The sequence below is a fragment of the Pelmatolapia mariae genome, linkage group LG16_19 (assembly GCF_036321145.2).
Source record: "Pelmatolapia mariae isolate MD_Pm_ZW linkage group LG16_19, Pm_UMD_F_2, whole genome shotgun sequence".
Classification (NCBI taxonomy): Eukaryota; Metazoa; Chordata; class Actinopteri; order Cichliformes; family Cichlidae; genus Pelmatolapia; species Pelmatolapia mariae.
The window spans coordinates 32,701,116-32,719,468 of NC_086241.1; the positions used below are offsets into that span (position 1 = coordinate 32,701,116).

The following is an 18,353-nucleotide window of genomic DNA, read 5'->3' on the forward strand; positions in this document are numbered from 1 at the left end:
ACATTAGCTAAAAGCTGTTCGTAGAGTGTAGCTCTACGAACAGCGTGTATTATGATATTCAGTGAAAATGAATCTTTTGTTTTTATAGCTTAGCTGTTTTTGTTCTTACAATTACCCTCGATAAAACAAATCCTTAGCCCATAGTAGTGAAAAGAAATGGGGTTACAACTTAATCTAAAACTCCAGTAACTGAATATATACAAAAGTACTTCATCCAGTATTGCTGATCTAAGCTAATCGATTATGGACTTTTCAGGTTTAAATGGATCTATATCCAGCCCTGTGTTCTATAAAAACATCAGTCAAGAACAAAGAAAGCAAACAAAAAACACATGAACAGCTTTAATCCGGGTTTCCACAGCTTCATATAAAAACTACTGGCCCCCAGTCTCCTGGTATCAAACACCTGTGGTATCACAGTCCTACGTATCGCATTCACATGATTTTCAGAAAACTTGGCCTCTGACCTTCCCGTAGAGCTCAGATTTGAACTTGTCTGTGATTTTTAGTATCAATTTCTAAATCTTATGTCAATTCATGCTCTTCTTTCATTTCCTGCCATCAAATAAAAGCCAAAAAATGTCACTCCATCGAAGATTTACTTTGATCATTACGTTTTCCTAGATAAGGGTGGACTAGTTATTGTGCCGACCTCGAACAGTAACAGGCCTGCTTTCTATACCCATCTCTGTCTGTCTGTTGCTATGTAACAAACCCCAAATTCACTTGAAAACCCTTCCTGCACTCTATAAAACTCACCTAACTCTACAACGAGTGGTAACCCTTTTTAAAACTGTTTTGTCTGCAGCAAACGTGGAAAACAGCGTTAAAGCTTTTCAGTAGACAAGCTGAGTCCATGCTGAGAGAAGGAAGACATTCATGCAGCCCAAAGATCAGGGTGTGCAGTCAGGCCCTGATAAGTACTGAGTTTACCGTACCGTTCTCATCCACCGTCTGAACGTTGGCTCCTCTGGACAGCAGCTCCTGGACCACCTGCTTCAGACCGCTACGAGCCGCCAGGTGCAGAGGACTGACAGAAAGTTACACATAATGTAACTCATGGTTACACAAGTACTCTTGTTTAATTGAACTACATCACCTCTAGTGAAACAGGTTTTCAAATTCCTTTAATAAAATGTTCACAGTATCTGAAAAACTAATTTTATTTATTTTACTTGGACTGATCCTGGACTAAATCTTTACATACATCATTTCAAAAGCTCTTGTTTACAGTGACACATGTGTTTCCTATATGTACAGACATGATGGCCAAAGTATTTTCACACTCACGTTTGCAGCGCTGCATTCGTGGCATTAATGAGCGCAGTGTCAGACAGCTTCTCGAGGATCAGCAACACACAGTCTTCCTTCCCCTGGAAGAAGAAGGACTCAAGTTAAAAAGTCCTCCAGAGTTCTGCATAAGTAAACAGCACTGAGGTCTCATCTGTGAGCCTTCCTTTCAGTAAAACAGGTAAACAAAGGTCCCACAAAACTGGGCCAAACACTAATGCTGGAGCGTGGTGCCCCCTTGTAGACACGTACATTACTGCAAGCCAGGTGCAGGGCGGTGTTGCCGTCCTTGTCAGTCAGACTGAGGTTGGCACTGGCGCTGGTCAACAGCACCTCTGTACGAGACAGAATACAGAGCATGTATAAAAAACAAAATCACTGCTCATTTTCTGAACATAAGCACATGTAAAACAACTCCGTACCAAGAGCCCCGACCCTGCCCCTCTGAGCCGCCATCATCAGCGCAGTGCGACCCGACTGTTCTGCGACATCCACAGGTGCATCGTGGGAAAGGAGCAACTGGACACAATCGACATGACCGGCAAATGCTGCAGCATGAAGAGGAGTCCTGGAAGAGAGAGGATGGAATGAGAACAAATGGTGCTCGGCAGCGTGGGTGGAGCTGCGCTGGTGACATGTCCACACTCGCTTCTTACCTGCTCTTAGCATCGCAGCAGCCAGTGATGTCTGAACCCATCGCCTCCAGCAACAGTGATGCACATGGCTCGTGATCATTGGTTCTGAAAGACAAAACACAAACAGGAGTTCAGCGACTGAAATCGGCCTCTGAAAAGAAGGAAAAACACTATTCCAGTAGCAAAAAAGACGACTCCGGGATATCAGTGTGACTTACACAGCGCAGTGCAGAGGGGTGAAGGGGTTCCCATCAATACAGCGGCAGCCTTTCTGTTCTAGCAGGACCTCCACACACCCTTCATGACCTACACACAAACACACACTTTAGGGAAAAGTTTCCTAACTGGAGGTCTCTTCCTGTTAAATGGGAGTTCTTCCTCCCCACTATCACCAAGTGCTGCTCACAAAGGATTGTCTGTTTTGAACTGAATTTACATTTTTTTAAAAATTTAAAAACGTGTCTGCAGGTGCCACTAACCATAATAACAGGCCCAGTGCAGCGGTGTGTATCCGCTGTGGTCTCTCAGCGGGGGCAAGGATGGCGCCTCAGAGCAGGCGATGCTCAACAGCTCACTCAGCCAGGAAGCGTGGCCTCGGGCAGCGGCCAAGTGGATGGCTGTACGACCGCGCGAGTCGCCGAGCAAAACCGAAGCCTCCTGCTCCAGCAGACACTGGACGCACTCCTCCTGACCACACAGCAGCTGGGACAACAGAGCAGAAGCTATATAAGAATCTATAATACAAATCTGAAAGAACATTTCCCGTTTGTCTCTTTTTACAAGTCTTCTAATGAATAAAGCACATTTCCAAGAAGGTCCCTCCTAAAAATGTTAATGGGAGTCATCAGTCTAATAGGCCCTAATATAAAACTTATTGCTTCTTTCTTGTCACAATTATAAAATTATAAATAAAGACTGCACTAAATCCACACAAACACAAGTTCCGCTCTCACCCCGAGGTGCAGCGCTGTGAGGCCGTGGTTATCGGCCACATTGACATTGGCTTCCCTTTCCAGCAGCAGCGACACGGCGTCAACGTGACCTCCGGCCACCGCGAGCATCAGAGGAGTCCTGCAGAGGAGGACGACATATTTAAGAGGGAAAACGGAAAGGGACAAATCGCACGAAGCAAACAGGATGTGTGGGGGCGGGAGCGAGGGTCACTCACTGTCCCTGAGAGTCAGCAACATCCACGAGGTCTGAATTATCTGATTCATCCAGCAGGAGGCGCACACACGTAGTATGACCATTCATCACTGCAAAGAGAACGAAACAAAAGGTGTCACAAACGTACAAATCAGCTCTGTGACACAAAGGTTGTGATGACTTCTGTCACCACAGTAGAAAAAAAAAGTATTTAACCACCTGTTTTTTTCAGCCACATGGGGAACAAACTCTAAATTTAGTTCATCTGAAGTGTAGTTAAAGGCAACCCGGGCTCGTGAGCGGCACATACAGGTCCTTCTCAAAAAATTAGCATATTGTGATAAAGTTCATTATTTCCTGTAATGTACTGATAAACATTAGACTTTCATTTATTTTAGATTCATTACACACAACTGAAGTAGTTCAAGCCTTTCATTGTTTTAATATTGATGATTTTGGCATACATAACTCATGAAAACCCAAAATTCCTGTCTCAAAAAATTAGCATATTTCATCCGACCAATAAAAGAAAAGTGTTTTTAATACAAAAAAAGTCAACCTTCAAATAATTATGTTCAGTTATGCACTCAATACTTGGTCGGGAATCCTTTTGCAGAAATGACTGCTTCAATCCGGCGTGGCATGGAGGCAATCAGCCTGTGGCACTGCTGAGGTGTTATGGAGGCCCAGGATGCTTCGATAGCGGCCTTAAGCTCATCCAGAGTGTTGGGTCTTGCGTCTCTCAACTTTCTCTTCACAATATCCCACAGATTCTCTATGGGGTTCAGGTCAGGAGAGTTGGCAGGCCAATTGAGCACAGTAATACCATGGTCGGTAAACCATTTACCAGTGGTTTTGGCACTGTGAGCAGGTGCCAGGTCGTGCTGAAAAATGAAATCTTCATCTCCATAAAGCTTTTCAGCAGATGGAAGCATGAAGTGTTCCAAAATCTCCTGATAGCTAGCTGCATTGACCCTGCCCTTGATAAAACACAGTGGACCAACACCGGCAGCTGACATGGCACCCCAGACCATCACTGACTGTGGGTACTTGACACTGGACTTCAGGCATTTTGGCATTTCCCTCTCCCCAGTCTTCCTCCAGACTCTGGCACCTTGATTTCCGAATGACATGCAAAATTGCTTTCATCCGAAAAAAGTACTTTGGACCACTGAGCAACAGTCCAGTGCTGCTTCTCTGTAGCCCAGGTCAGGCGCTTCTGCCGCTGTTTCTGGTTCAAGAGTGGCTTGACCTGGGGAATGCGGCACCTGTAGCCCATTTCCTGCACACGGTGGCTCTGGATGTTTCTACTCCAGACTCAGTCCACTTCTTCCGCAGGTCCCCCAAGGTCTGGAATCGGTTCCTCTCCACAATCTTCCTCAGGGTCCGGTCACCTCTTCTCTTTGTGCAGCGTTTTCTGCCACACTTTTTCCTTCCCACAGACTTCCCACTGAGGTGCCTTGATACAGCACTCTGGGAACAGCCTATTCGTTCAGAAATTTCTTTCTGTGTCTTACCCTCTTGCTTGAGGGTGTCAATGATGGCCTTCTGGACAGCAGTCAGGTCGGCAGTCTTACCCATGATTGCGGTTTTGAGTAATGAACCAGGCTGGGAGTTTTTAAAAGCCTCAGGAATCTTTTGCAGGTGTTTAGAGTTAATTCGTTGATTCAGATGGTTAGGTTAATAGCTCGTTTAGAGAACCTTTTCATGATATGCTAATTTTTTGAGACAGGAATTTTGGGTTTTCATGAGTTATGTATGCCAAAATCATCAATATTAAAACAATGAAAGGCTTGAACTACTTCAGTTGTGTGTAATGAATCTAAAATATATGAAAGTCTAATGTTTATCAGTACATTACAGAAAATAATGAACTTTATCACAATATGCTAATTTTTTGAGAAGGACCTGTACATGTGCTTCAAATGAACAATAAGGACTCTTCCATTCTAAGACTGCAGATATCTGAAGCTACAGAGAGCTACAGTCAGTCCAAAGGTTAGGCATCTCAAGTATGTTCAAATGATGCTCACATTGCTGGAATAAGAGGACATAATAACTAAGACGACCTTTGATACACTAAAGAATCCTGCCCAGAGGTGCACGAAAAACAAGTGTTTCCTATGATTCTGAAGTAATGAGATAAGGCTGGAGGAAGAGGCCAAAGCAATTTCAGACATAAGAGACCCAATGCTGATGTTTAGTGTAAAGATTTTCCACATAAATAACACATCTTATACTTGGATTTCCATCTAAATAAACAACCATCCCAGGGTTTGGTAATCAGCTGTTTGTAGTTTCACAGTCCACATCAACCAGTGTTTAAAAAAGTTTTGGCAGAGGGATTAAAGTGTTATATACACTGACCATATGCTGATTTCACTACAATTTTTCACATATAGAAATTATATTTTTGATTTATTTTTTTATCTTTTGGAACAAAATAACAACATCCTTGCTCTTGTTTTGAAAATTCAGTCTCCCAGACCAGCTATCTTATTTCTGTTTCCTGTTTTTCTACAAATTGCCAAATTGCATGCTTCCATGTTTCTAAGCTCACCTGCAAGGTGCACCGGGGTGCGTCCATACTGCTTATCAGTAGTGCGTGGCGATGCTCCCTGGCTGAGGAGGGTGTGAACACAGTCAGAGTGACCACGGAGAGCAGCCAGCGCCAGAGCTGTCCTCCCCATCTCGTCCCCCTGGTCTACCTCTCTCTCCCCCTGCAGCAGCACCTCCAGGGCCTGAGCATGGCCATGGTACGCCTGAAGAGAGAAATTACTGTTTAAAAATGTAAATTAAAAAAAAAAAATAGGATAACCTACTACAAATCCTTTTATCCGTTTAATACTGACAGCGAGGTGCAGCGGGCTCCTGGCATGTGGAGATTCAGAGTCGTCTTGGTGACCGCCATCTCTGTCCAGCAACTGGAGGTCAAAACAAAACCAACGTGAACACAGTCACAGTCTGTTCATGTGCTTCATCAAATTTAAGTAGCTCTGTTTTTCAGGGATTTACTCAGAGCTCTTTTTTGTTTGTTTGTTACATAAAAGACTTGATGCTCTAATTTAAAACACCCGGATTTCTGGCATGTGGTGAAAAAGTGATAGGCCAGCAGAGAAAGAAACTCCCTCCAGACACTCCCCAACAGTACAAGCATTTCCTCAGTAAGGCTTCAACAACATGTGACAGGAGTGTGTGCATCTGTGTGAGGACTTTAGTCTGGAGACATCCTGTTTGTGCAGAGTGAAGGCAGTTTGATTCAGTCAGGGTTCAGAAATAGGGTCCAATCAAAATGACTTCATTACTGACCATTACCTTTTTATACTTTTGCTAACCATTTAAACCATTGTTTTTAATCAGCTGTTACATTATTTTAGCAAATTATATTAACAAACTACTTCTGACTAATCAGTAAATTTGTTGTTTTTAGCCTGCTACTTTTTCAAAGACAATTAGTTTGTTGGCAAATTGTAACAAGCTAACTTACACTTAGCTAGCTGTTAGCTTACCTGTTACTGTCAGCTAGCTAATACTATGTCAGATTTGTTTCGGGGCTCTTTGTTTTTTATTAGATTTGACTGACTGAGAGAGCTAGGAAAGGGGGGCAGAGAGCGGGGACAACATAAAGCAAAATTTCAGTGACTCTCAGAGGCTACGGTGACCACCCGTCTATCCCTAGCTGATGCTACTCTTTCCCCATTAATAGCCCTGGTTGGGGCACACTGGGGTAAGGGGCTAAGGTGTGCTATGTGTCACATGTTTGTGTAAACTGACCAGTTCTAGACAGTGCCTGTGTCCATAGGCTGCGGCGTAGTGGACAGGGCTGTAACCCTGTTTGTCTTTCAGTGAGGCCGTAGCACCGCTCTGAAGCAGGAACTCCAAACATCTGCAACACAAACACGTCATTTCAGAAGGCAGCTCGAACCACAGAGAACATGCTTAAAGCACACACGCTTATGACATCAAGATAACACCGTTTTAAATGTTTTATGTGTTTTAAATGTATAGTGGTGAGTCTTGACTGGAGCTAAATGTCAGTCACACATCACACATGTACGCTATAGACTTTGTGTTTTATTATAGTCTTGTATCTCCATTTCTTCTTTAATTTTTTATTTATCCAATTTTGTTTTCTTTTTTTTCCTTTTTTGTTTCTTTTTTTCATTAATAAACTTTGAGAAAACTTTGAAAATCACCTGTTATATTTCCTGATCCATTTTTTAACATTACTATTTACTTTGATATATTTTTGATAGATTTATTTCTTTAAGCTAATCACATTTGGCTACATAGTAATAGAATTTATTAATTTTCTATACTACTATATGCTAAGCATTTATTCATTACCTTCAGTGAATCAGTTTTTTTAATCTAAGTATTCAGTCTATTAGTTTTAGCTAACCATTTAAATCATCTACATATAGGAGTATTTTCTTCTGTCAAAATGTTCACAAACATATGACACCCGAATATGAATGGGGCTTTTTGGAGATGTCTCAAAAATGTTGTTTTTGTTGTTTTCAATTTCATTTAAACAGGTCAATATGACAGATACGGTTCTACCTTTCAGTTTTTGGCATGTATTGTAGATTTGTGCATAGCTTTGGTCAAATTTCAGTAGATTTTGTTCCCACTCACAGTGCTGCCTCCTTCTCCCTTTCTGCCTGAACGCCTTCACTCTCTGGCTCCAGAGCAACACGACGTCTATGAGGGAGGAGACAAACAGAGGATCAGGGTAAAAATCAGATGGGCGTAGAGATAGGATGACATTAAGTATCAATATACTACATACATACAACATGCATTAACAAAACAAAAACAAAACAGCCTATTTAACTATAAGCATCATCACCTGCCACTGCTAACACGTTAACTGAACTAATACTGAACGTAAACCTGCAGACCATGCATGACTCAGTGACAGCATCACCTCTGGTTACCATGGAAACAGTAGGTATGGCTCAGCGGGTTTCTTTATGTGGTAACATAGGACAGCTAGCCAGATTTGTGATGCACCATGGAGGGGGTGTGAAGAGCTCAGCTCAGCTCCCAGCCAGGCGCTCGATAACCTGTTAACGTCTCCACTCATTTTTGTGACTGAGGTAAACGTGGAGGACTCTGCTCAACACATCTACTGAGATGCACTGATAACTTCTTCCACCTTGTGGAAACCCAACAGTGAAATGCTGCTTATACACTGATCAGCATCAGTATTTATCATTGTAATATAGTAACCAGACGTATACTGTTTCTACACAAATGCATGCAGTGTCTTTGAATGCTTGTATTGGTGCATTTATTTCTTCAGCGTTACCGTGACAGTATTAGCCAAAGTGCTCATTTTAAACTAGTTGGCCTTCTCCTTTAAATGTTAAATTAACTTTTAAACCAGATGTAGTGAAGATGGTTTAATGTCAATGCAATACTTTAAAGAAATGTGTGAATACAATGTGCAAAAAGGATCATCGCCTGAAGCTTTATTTTAGCAGTATATCCAGCTGCAAACTCAGGCTCTCAAAGGAGCATTCTGCTGTTTTAAAAGCCACAGTGTGCTCAGTACAACGATCAGACCAGCTAATAAACAGAGTGAAGCAACAAGAGAGTCACACAGTCCCCCGAGGAACTGTCTACAACACAGCATTTTAGACTTAAACTCAAAATCAAACTGAAATAAAAAAACAATATGAATATAAATATAATTAGATAACTTTGGACTGAAAATGCCAACAACTTGACCAAGTTCAGCATGTAAGAAGAAAAAAGAAAGAAGTGGCTTCAGCTTTATGTAAAGTTTTTGAATGCTTGCTCACCTTCTATCCAGGTCTGAGGCAGCAGCATAGTGCAGGGCGGAGCGCCCCCACTGGTCTGTGGCATTTATGGCAGTGCCACATGCCAACAGAGTCTCCAGACACTGATAGTGACGGCTGGCAGCCGCATAGTGAAGAGGAGTCCTGGGAAGTGAGAGAAATTCAAATGAAGACAACAAAAGTAACTTAATTCAAAATGCAATCACAGGGAAACATTTACACAAGAATTTGAAGACCAATCTGCTTTTTTTCTTTCCTTTTTATTTTGACGTTTCTTAACCAGTTTAGAAAACTGTTCTCCACACAGCAACATGAAGTACCTGCCACACTTATCTCTCCTGTTGTGGTCTCCTCCACTGCTCAGGAGCAACTTGACACAATCCACATTACTGCACAAACACACAGAGACGGCAGTTATTACTCAAAATGACGCTTACAGGTGAAGGGTTTGTGATCCTTAGGCAAAAGGAAAATGTTTGGTTACTGAAAAACATGCAGCATAACACTGAACTGCTGAGCCGGGTTCTGGCAGAGGCTCCTGCCCATAGGGGGCCATGTGATTGTTGTAAGGTCTTCAACTTCCAATAGAAAGCACCTAATTTGTCGCTATATAAATAAAACATAATCAAATTAATGCCATTAACACCATGACTTGTTCTCATATTTAGACCATAATGCCGAGGCTAACACAGGCACTGGTTTTATTCCGTTACCACAGCAGCTAATGTTATCATGTCCTGGCTGATGTCAGAACACAAATGATTTTCCATTTCTGGAAAATTTTATCATATTTGTTCCACCTGGCAATTTCTCCTCAGACTTTTGCTGCACTGACTATATTCTCATATCTGGAAAGTAATGGACTCACCCTCCGGCAGCAGCAGCGTGGAGGCAGGTCCTTCCCAGCGTGTCTGGAGTGTCTATCTGAAAGCCTGCAGACAGGACCGAGTTGTTATACATTATGCTAAACCTCCGACCTGATGGGAGCAGCGCAGGGAAACGAAGGAAGGCCAGACAAGACAGCAGCAGCCATCACAGAGAGAGAGGAAGAGAAGGAGGTGGAGAGGGAGACAGGGGTTAGTGTGACAGGTGGGGAAACGAGGGTTAAATAGACGATCATGCACATAGAGGAAAATACAAGGACAGGTTACACACAGAGAGAGCCACACATCTTATCTTCAGGTCAGAGACACATTCAGACAGCCTCTTGCCGCTTGAATTAAATGGACGTTTGACACTGTAGGATGATTAGGATTTTTACAGATACGCAGATAAATAAAGCCGTCATCAAATTAATCTATTATTATGGTTCTGTAATGTTTACATGGGACGTTTTAATCAGAGGAAACGTACATTTATTTAGAGGTAAAGCTCGTTTACATTTATAGGGTTCACCTTTTGTCTGCTAATAATCCAGCAGATTACTCTGATTGTTCATCTATAGACATATTCTGCCTTTGCATTAAATATAATGGAATGAAGGAAGCATCACAAAAACTGAACAAAACTCAACAGTCATTTCTTTTTTGAAACATTGTGATTACTTAGTAGTTTCATGTAGGAACTGGGATTTCTTTTGGCACACCACCCCGTGCTAAAGTCACCACGGCACCATGAAAACACCAAAGTCATCCAGCAAAGATGGCGTCCACCATGAAGCTGCTCACAACTACGTTTTTTGGAGTAACCTCGTTAGACATTACTGGTAAATTTTTGGACGTATTTCCAAGAAGGCATTTTCTCTAAAACTGGTGGACTCGTGCTAAAGTCGTGCACATTTCTTCCCGTCCTGAAACATTTACTCAGTTTAGCTTCTGAAATATGATCATTTTCAGTTTCTCCTCCGAACTGCTCATTTTAATGTTATTCTTTAGACAAAACAAGCCATGCAAAGTCATAATTTTAAAAAAATTGTGGAAATGAACAAAAAAGTCTTTAAAGAATATTTGAAACTTGTAACGGGCTGTTTCTATAGCACTGAATTATAAGTCTTACCGAGTCCAGGCTCAGATTGGCACAGGCTGCACGTACACGTGTACGCTTTCTTTCACAATTTGATTATATATCCACATGATTATCAAAGTTAGACCTACAATTGCATAGCTGACAGGAAATCACTCTTGAGATCCACGGTATGAAAGATTTTGAAATCCAAGATTTAGCTGTGGGTGCAGCAAACACAGCACTCCTGACCGAACCCAGTACTGCAGCTGCACAACACACAAACACATGTAAATGACTTCTTTGTTGTTCGCTTCAGCAGCTCAGCAGAGCCGTGTGAGGAGCCCAGTTTCATCCACACACAAGCGCTGGTGCCTTGTTAAATCATCAAGTTATCTGGAAGCACGAAGAAGTCGGGTCTTTTCCCAACTTTTGTTTAATGCAAAGTTTCTTCGTCTGTTTTCAGAAAAAAAAGTTTAACAGATGATATAAGAAGAAAATTATTTTACAGCCCTAAGCAACACGGAAACTTTCTGATGTAAACAAGATAACTGCTGATAGAGGAGAATTCACAGGGATGCACTGTGTCCGGAGGGAAAATGAGTAATGAGACTGAGGCCTTGTCTTTTCAGGAGCATGACCTGAATTTGGCCGGAGCTGAACATGTGCCTGTGCAGAACAACAGCTGGACTCAACGCTCACTGAAGTTACACTCCAAGATGAAATTAAGACAACAGAAGTCCTCAGTCAGCACACTGAGGGCAACGTGCACATACGTAGAAATGCTGATTCAGCGTTCTTGGAACAACAAACAATAGCAAATAATTGCACTTTTTTAGACAAAAGCAAATAAAACACTGTTTGTGTTTGATTGACTCAAAATGCTGTTAATGAAAATAGCATCCGTTCATGCATTTTTCATCAGCTGTTGCTAGCTAGTTATTATTTTTTTCTAGAAACAACCAGTTCACCCTCCTCCACTCTGTAGGTGCTTGCTGAGTGGCTACACTCTGTGCTTGTGAACTCGACTTCCTGTTCTCTGTGGACACGCTGTGATGTAGCTGACGAGTACATGGTAAAGAATGCTTCCTGTGACAGCAGGAAAAAAAGGACCATGTAGTGCAGGCTAAAGACTAACCAATGTATCAGCTGATGTTAGCTATATGCCAATCTATCAGTGTCTGTATTTATTTTTTTTAATAAATAAGAGTTGGGAGAAACATCCTTCAGCAAGGTTATGAGTGTTGAAGTTGGATAGTTTGTCCACCAGAGGATGTGCCACATGTTGCCAACACCTGTTTGAAGTCCCACAAACACAACAGCAAGCTGATCGTATCAGGTCAGGCAGACAAATATTAGAGAGATCTTTTTCTCAATAAGACGAGAAACATCATAGGACGATATATCAGAATATTGAATTTTTAAATCAGCAAATTTTGTTACTAATCTTAGAAAATACTGGCAATCACAAGGCCACCACTCAGGTATCAATTTCAGAATACTAGCTGACTTCCTTCTTGTGTTATTGCATTCAGAAAATGTTCAGAAAACATGACCTCTGACCTTGAGGTCGAGGTCAAATTCGTCCGAGATTATTATTAGACACACTTATGGTATCAATTTGAACTTCTACTGACTTTTCGCATTTATAAACATTTACCTTATTTCAAGCTTTGACTAACTTTGAAACTATATCACTACAGGGCAGAAAATAAGGCAAAGCTAAGTGGGTCCCCTTTAACTAAATCCATCATGCACCATTTCCCAGTTAGCTACCTGACGACAGTAGCTTCCGGCAGCAGTCAGAGTGCGCATTCAAGGCAGCCAGGTGAAGAGGAAACATCCCGTGGACTCCACGCCTTTGGAGAAAGACAGGGGTCTCTTTATTTGCATAACACATCATTGTAATCAATGAAATTCTCAACAAGTCAACAAATAAACAAACAAACCTGGTGCAGTCGGCTCCGCTGGTGATAAGCGTGTTGATGAGGAGCTCGTGGCCATAGCGAGCAGCAATGTGAAGGGGAGTGTTGCCATCCTTGTCCACACTGTCGATCTCTCCGCCTGAAACAAAACACGAACAAATAATGACACTGTGGAGTTAAGGCAGCTTTAAGACACCGTGAGACAAACACAAGCATAAAGAAGTCTCACCGTTCTGGATGAGGGTCTGGGAGCGAGTGAACCGTCCGTGAACCGCAGTCATGTGGAGAGGACTCTTTCCATCCCGACTCTAACGTGGATAGAGAAGAAAAAAAGGTTTAGAATGAAACACGGACTTCAGACTTCAGTGTTTTTTAATGAGCACCCTTAGCAGAAACCCCCCCCCCGGAAGCATAATGTTGCCACTTCTGTGCTCGACTCTGGGGACGGTGTTCTTTGGGTCACATTCAGTATTTTCTAGAATATTTTTACATTCAGTAATCCTGTCATTCAACATTCTAGAATCCTGGTAATATTTATCATTTAACATTCTGCAACTTCCCTGTTGCCTTTGGTGGACAAATTATGCAACATCAGCACTCATAAGATAACTGAAGGGTGTTTCTCCTGTCTCTGCTTTACTTTGTAAAATTTAATTAAACAGCAAATAGCCACTGTTCATTTATTTCAACACTTTAAAATCATTTTCAAGAAAGCCCAAAATAATGACTAAAAAAGTTTTTAGCTTTAGCATTTAGCATGTTGCACCAACTAGCATGTCCACAGCATGTCTTTATCCTGTCTTCCTTCTCTCACCCCAACCGGTCGGAGCAGATGGCCCCGCCCCTCCCTGAGCCTGGTTCTGCCGGAGGTTTCTTCCTGTTAAAAGGGAGTTTTTCCTTCCCACTGTCGCCAAAGTGCTTGCTCATAGGGGGCCATATGATTGTTGGGTTTTTCTCTGTATCTATTATTGTAGGGTCTACCTTACAATATAAAGCACCTCGAGGCGACTGTCGTTGTGATTTGGCACTGTATAAATAAAATGAAATTGAACTGAACTGAACTACTCGAACTGTTGACACAGAAACTTCAGGTTCAATTGCAGCAGCACTCGTTTACCAAAGAATACTAAAACACCTCTTAATGTGTCTAAACTTAAGTCTATATTTTTTTATTCCATAAAAATAAAAAGAAACATCACCATTACCCTCGATATACAATAATAGCTGGGCTCCAGTCTTGCCAGTAACTATATTTCTCTGTACCTGTACATTGACATCGGCCCCATTGTTGACCAGGAACTCCAGGCAGAGCGCTCCGTGTGTGGAGGCAGCAGCAAAGTGCAGCGGGGTGAAGCCTTTGTTGTTGGCCTGGCTGACATTGGCCCCATAATCGATCAGCTCACTGACAACAGCGTCCTGACCATTGAAACAGGCCACGTGGAGAGGCGTGTTTCCAAATGCATTGGGCTCATCTATCTGTGGTCAGAGAAAACAGAAACATATCACGACTAGGTAAACATGAAAGACAGGGCGTCTCTTTGAAGGTGCAAAGGGAAAACGGCACAATCAGCTTGACTAGTACGTGTCAAATCAGTTATAAATCCATTAAAAAGCAATAAAGCTAGTAAAAAATATTTAGGGTATATTTGGGTTAGATAATAGTTTGTTTAGATAAAAGTAATAGACTGTATGCTTATGCTATATGCTAGCTAAAAGAAGTGAGCTAAATGATTTGCTTACTGAGGTCAGCAGCAGATTTCTGAGGTATATAAGAATGAGTTGGCTCTAACGTGTGAACGAGGCAATGAATGCTGGTCATGTTAGGATTGGTCTGTTCACTCAAGAAGGGACTGTCTGTCTATCTCTGTTTGTAGGGTATTCTGAAGTAAACAATGAGGCGTATGAGTGACACGCAGAAGGAATGTTTTCGGCATTTCTTTTTAGATTCAAGTAAAATCTGACTCTATGTATCCTTTTTTTCTCTTTTATTTAGTTAGTGGTAGTTTTCACATTGAAACAGCAGAGGTACAGTGATGGCATTTTGAAAAGCTGGAGTGAGATCTAACTACTCCTCTCCACAACATCCTCTCTACTGTGAGGGATCACTCGAAGCACTCGAAGTGAAAGTAAACTTCTGAATGTATTTTTGTTTGCAATGTGGACTGTTTGAAAATTAGGGACAAAAGCGTGTGTGGGCGTGTCCTGACCTCAACAGACAGGTTGAGCAGGTGTTTGACGACGGCAATCTGTCCACTGGAGGCTGCCGTGTGAAGCGGAGTGTATCCTCGTTTGTCTTTGCAGCTGATCTCTGCACCTTTGCTTACCAGCAGGCACACCACATCCAAGTGACCTAAAGGGGGATTATAAGAAACACTGACACTCAGCTGATTGGTTGTCCTTTTCACCGAAGCACTGCTCTGATGAACCGCTGATGTCTTTGTAGACCTTAGAGGTTGTTGTTATGTTTTTGTTGGTAGGTTTTTGTTATGTTTGGACTGGTTTTCCATTTCCTTTATCTCTGTGACATGTGCTTAACAACCTTCACTTCTGTCTCTTACCCATGAAAGCTGCCCAGTGCAGAGCTCGGCCATCCTTTTTATCGAAGGCATTGATGTTGGCTCCTTTAGTGAGGAGAAGGTTTACCATCTAACAAATAAACAGAGAGGACATGAGAAGGAAATATTAGAGGGAGGTGCGCGCAACAGGATGTGTGACCGGGCGGGTCTTTTTATAACAGTATTGTAAATCCATCTCATCTCTCGGCCCAGTCGCTGCATAAACACACCGGAGGGCCTATCGAGCAGAAATGAAGGCACCGTCCATTCAGCTCCGCTCCACAAATCTGCCGCCTCTCATTGTTAATTTTAGATCTGGCACGCTGGTGAATGATTCTGTCTAAGATGAGGAGTGCTTCAAAATGCACAGCCCACTTAATAATCCCAGTGACACAGCTGCACTCGCCCACCTGTTTCCTTCAACCAAGCTATTCAACCAGAACAGCACAAAGGACGGTTACGTCACAGCCTGTTTATTTGTGAACTGCAGTGTGAAGTGCAACCAAATGCGGCCCCACTCTGCAGCTAATGTGCTGATCATTTACTTCCAGTACTTAAAAAGACGGCTCCAGGCTGCTTTACCTCAGTGTGGCCGTTGAGGGCAGCGTGGTGGAGGGCAGTGCGTCCGCCACGATCTGACACGTTGACGCTGCTCAGCAGTGGGATGATGATCTCAGCACATCGCAGCGCGTTATTCGCTGCAGCAACATGCAGCGGCGTCTGCCAGTTCTTGTCCCGCGCGTTCACGTCAGCAGAGTGGCGGATCAAGACTCGAACAGCCTCCTGAGGAAGAATTTGGAATTTTGCACATACCTGAATCATGTGACACCTGAATAAATGCAGTCCAAGCCTGCAGATAAACTGATCAGTCAACTGATATCTCAGAGCATTATTTAACTAATGAGAGTAATGCCATTAAAGCGGGGTAAGCTTCCTCTTTGTAAATCCCCTCCTGACTAATGTACTGAGACAGTTTTTACTTCAGCTCTTTTCTTTAGCTAGCGCTATCTAAGTGGTGCTAATCTTTGAAATGGGAGGAATTTTTTTAAAGTGGTTTTGAAACAAATAAATAAAGAGTTTTCTTGTAACGATGTGAGTTTAGGTTATTTAACGGAAGACACTCCCACTGAAATGTCACATGAAGCTCCGCATAGGCATCAATGATTTTACAATTAGCCTTACTAATGTTAAAATTAATATTAAAATTATCAGATATTATTTATTCTAATCTTTTTAGTATATTCACCTCGTTTAAGGATTTCCTCATACTTCATGCTGTTTTTCCTATAACAGTATTTATTCTCAGTAATCAGCACATCAGTGAGAACACAGTTAAACCTGTAACACGTCCCAGGACTGTTTAACATTAACTGAGCAACATATTTTCTGTATATACAGCTGTGCAAAAGTCTTGAGCCACAACTTATTTCCTTATATTTTGCTTTCAGGGAACCAGACTTGGACTAGTTAATCGAATTAGAAGAAAGTACATGATAAATGGACTGATTCTTACATAGCGCTTTTCTACTCTGAGTACTCAAAGCACTTTACACAACTTGTACATTCACTCGAGTACTTTTGGTGTCGAACTCCTCGAGGGCCGGCGTCCTGTAACTTTTCCATGTGTCCCTGCTGCAACACAGCTTAATAATATTAGGTGGTCATTAGAAAGTCTCTATAGAACTGGACTGCAGGTGACAATTCAGCCATTTGATTCATGTTACAGCAGCTCCTGAGTGAATGAATAAGGTGCAATAAAAGTACTTTTAGAAGTACATTTTTTCTTTAAAACTTGCACTTTTATTTTAATATACTTGAGTAGGGTTAGGTGTCAGGTGTGTTGCAGCAGGGACACATGGAAACGTTTCAGGATACCGGCCCTCGAGTTTGTCATTCCTGTGCTTACTATCTAACATTCATATGCATTCATACTCCGATGGATGCATCGGAGAGCAACACGGAGTTAGCATCTTGCTCAGGGATATTTGGCATGCAGACTGGAGCAGACTGGGATCGAACCACCAACCTTCCTTTTAGTAGGTGACCTGCTCTACCACCTGAGCTACAGCCAACCCCAGAAGCTTGCCAAATAGAGCTCAGGCTATGTTGGCGAATAAAGATGTTCATTCCAGACATTGACTGTCAGCCTTGTAAGAATTGTACAAATTCTGCTTTTTCCTTGCAAACTATATTTCCCTGGTTGTTTGGTCATGTTTCAACTTCCCAATTTCCCTGGCAAAGAAATGAGGGGTGGATCAAGACTTCTGAACAGTTGGAATATCTTGCACTTAAATGTAAAGACAATGATCAGAATTTGAAAATAAAGTTAATCTGCCACATACATACATACAGTCTAATAAGCTAGAGCTTGCTAAGACTCTAAGCACTCTTACCGTGTACATACAAACCCAAGATACTTGGTATCATAAACTTGGCTAATATAAACATTTTAAACACAAAAACTAAACGAGAATTTGCCATCACACTGATAATAAGTACAACCTGAATGTCTATAAATGGGCACACAGCCAGTGCAGCCTTCAGCTAGTCCTGCTATGATGAATTACCAGTATGGATACTGGGAGTTATGCAGCCAATGAACTGTTGTAACCCAGATTCCTTAAGTTGGAGAACAGTGTGAGTTCTGGTTGAGACCTAAAAAGAAAAGTCATCTGTCTGCTTTCATGTAAACACACCAAGGTTTCCTGACTGCACTGCCCGTGTGTGTGTGTGTGTTTTCACCTCACTCCGAGATGCAACAGCGCGATGGAGAGGGGTCAGCCACATGTTATCTTTGGCGTTGACACGTGCCCCTGCAGAGCAGAAACACAGCATGGCAAACACGGAAAAGATGTAACTTCACGTTTACAAAGCACTCTGGAAATTTCCTCACAGCTCCAGGAAACACAAGCCTTCCACTTCCATCAACTAACATGAGCCTTAGATGCATCCATATGGTAATTGCTTTCACCAGAAAATGCTGAAGCATATTGAGGCCGTCCACAATCTTCTGTGACAGTCAGGACGTTAGTGGCCGGGCTACGTAAAGTTTTA

General features: G+C 42.1%; 1 protein-coding gene across 2 annotated transcripts in view; it reads right to left on the reverse strand.

The window, feature by feature from the left end:
- The window catches only part of ankrd44 (ankyrin repeat domain 44), a 35,147-nt gene that overhangs the window by 5,970 nt on the left and 10,824 nt on the right, over nucleotides 1–18,353 (reverse strand). For both annotated transcript variants that reach the window (XM_063498312.1, XM_063498313.1), the window contains exons 4-27: nucleotides 18,042–18,112; nucleotides 15,882–16,082; nucleotides 15,303–15,390; nucleotides 14,952–15,094; nucleotides 14,008–14,220; nucleotides 12,974–13,052; nucleotides 12,769–12,883; nucleotides 12,596–12,678; nucleotides 9,747–9,810; nucleotides 9,199–9,267; nucleotides 8,882–9,022; nucleotides 7,710–7,775; nucleotides 6,846–6,957; nucleotides 5,924–5,995; nucleotides 5,632–5,833; nucleotides 3,094–3,181; nucleotides 2,879–2,996; nucleotides 2,405–2,627; nucleotides 2,144–2,231; nucleotides 1,947–2,030; nucleotides 1,713–1,858; nucleotides 1,543–1,625; nucleotides 1,291–1,373; nucleotides 939–1,030 (exon numbers count right to left, since the gene is read on the reverse strand). In XM_063498312.1, coding sequence (XP_063354382.1) covers nucleotides 939–1,030; nucleotides 1,291–1,373; nucleotides 1,543–1,625; nucleotides 1,713–1,858; nucleotides 1,947–2,030; nucleotides 2,144–2,231; nucleotides 2,405–2,627; nucleotides 2,879–2,996; nucleotides 3,094–3,181; nucleotides 5,632–5,833; nucleotides 5,924–5,995; nucleotides 6,846–6,957; nucleotides 7,710–7,775; nucleotides 8,882–9,022; nucleotides 9,199–9,267; nucleotides 9,747–9,810; nucleotides 12,596–12,678; nucleotides 12,769–12,883; nucleotides 12,974–13,052; nucleotides 14,008–14,220; nucleotides 14,952–15,094; nucleotides 15,303–15,390; nucleotides 15,882–16,082; nucleotides 18,042–18,112 — 2,724 coding nt within the window. The remainder of the gene's footprint in view (nucleotides 1–938; nucleotides 1,031–1,290; nucleotides 1,374–1,542; nucleotides 1,626–1,712; nucleotides 1,859–1,946; nucleotides 2,031–2,143; nucleotides 2,232–2,404; nucleotides 2,628–2,878; nucleotides 2,997–3,093; nucleotides 3,182–5,631; nucleotides 5,834–5,923; nucleotides 5,996–6,845; nucleotides 6,958–7,709; nucleotides 7,776–8,881; nucleotides 9,023–9,198; nucleotides 9,268–9,746; nucleotides 9,811–12,595; nucleotides 12,679–12,768; nucleotides 12,884–12,973; nucleotides 13,053–14,007; nucleotides 14,221–14,951; nucleotides 15,095–15,302; nucleotides 15,391–15,881; nucleotides 16,083–18,041; nucleotides 18,113–18,353) is intronic.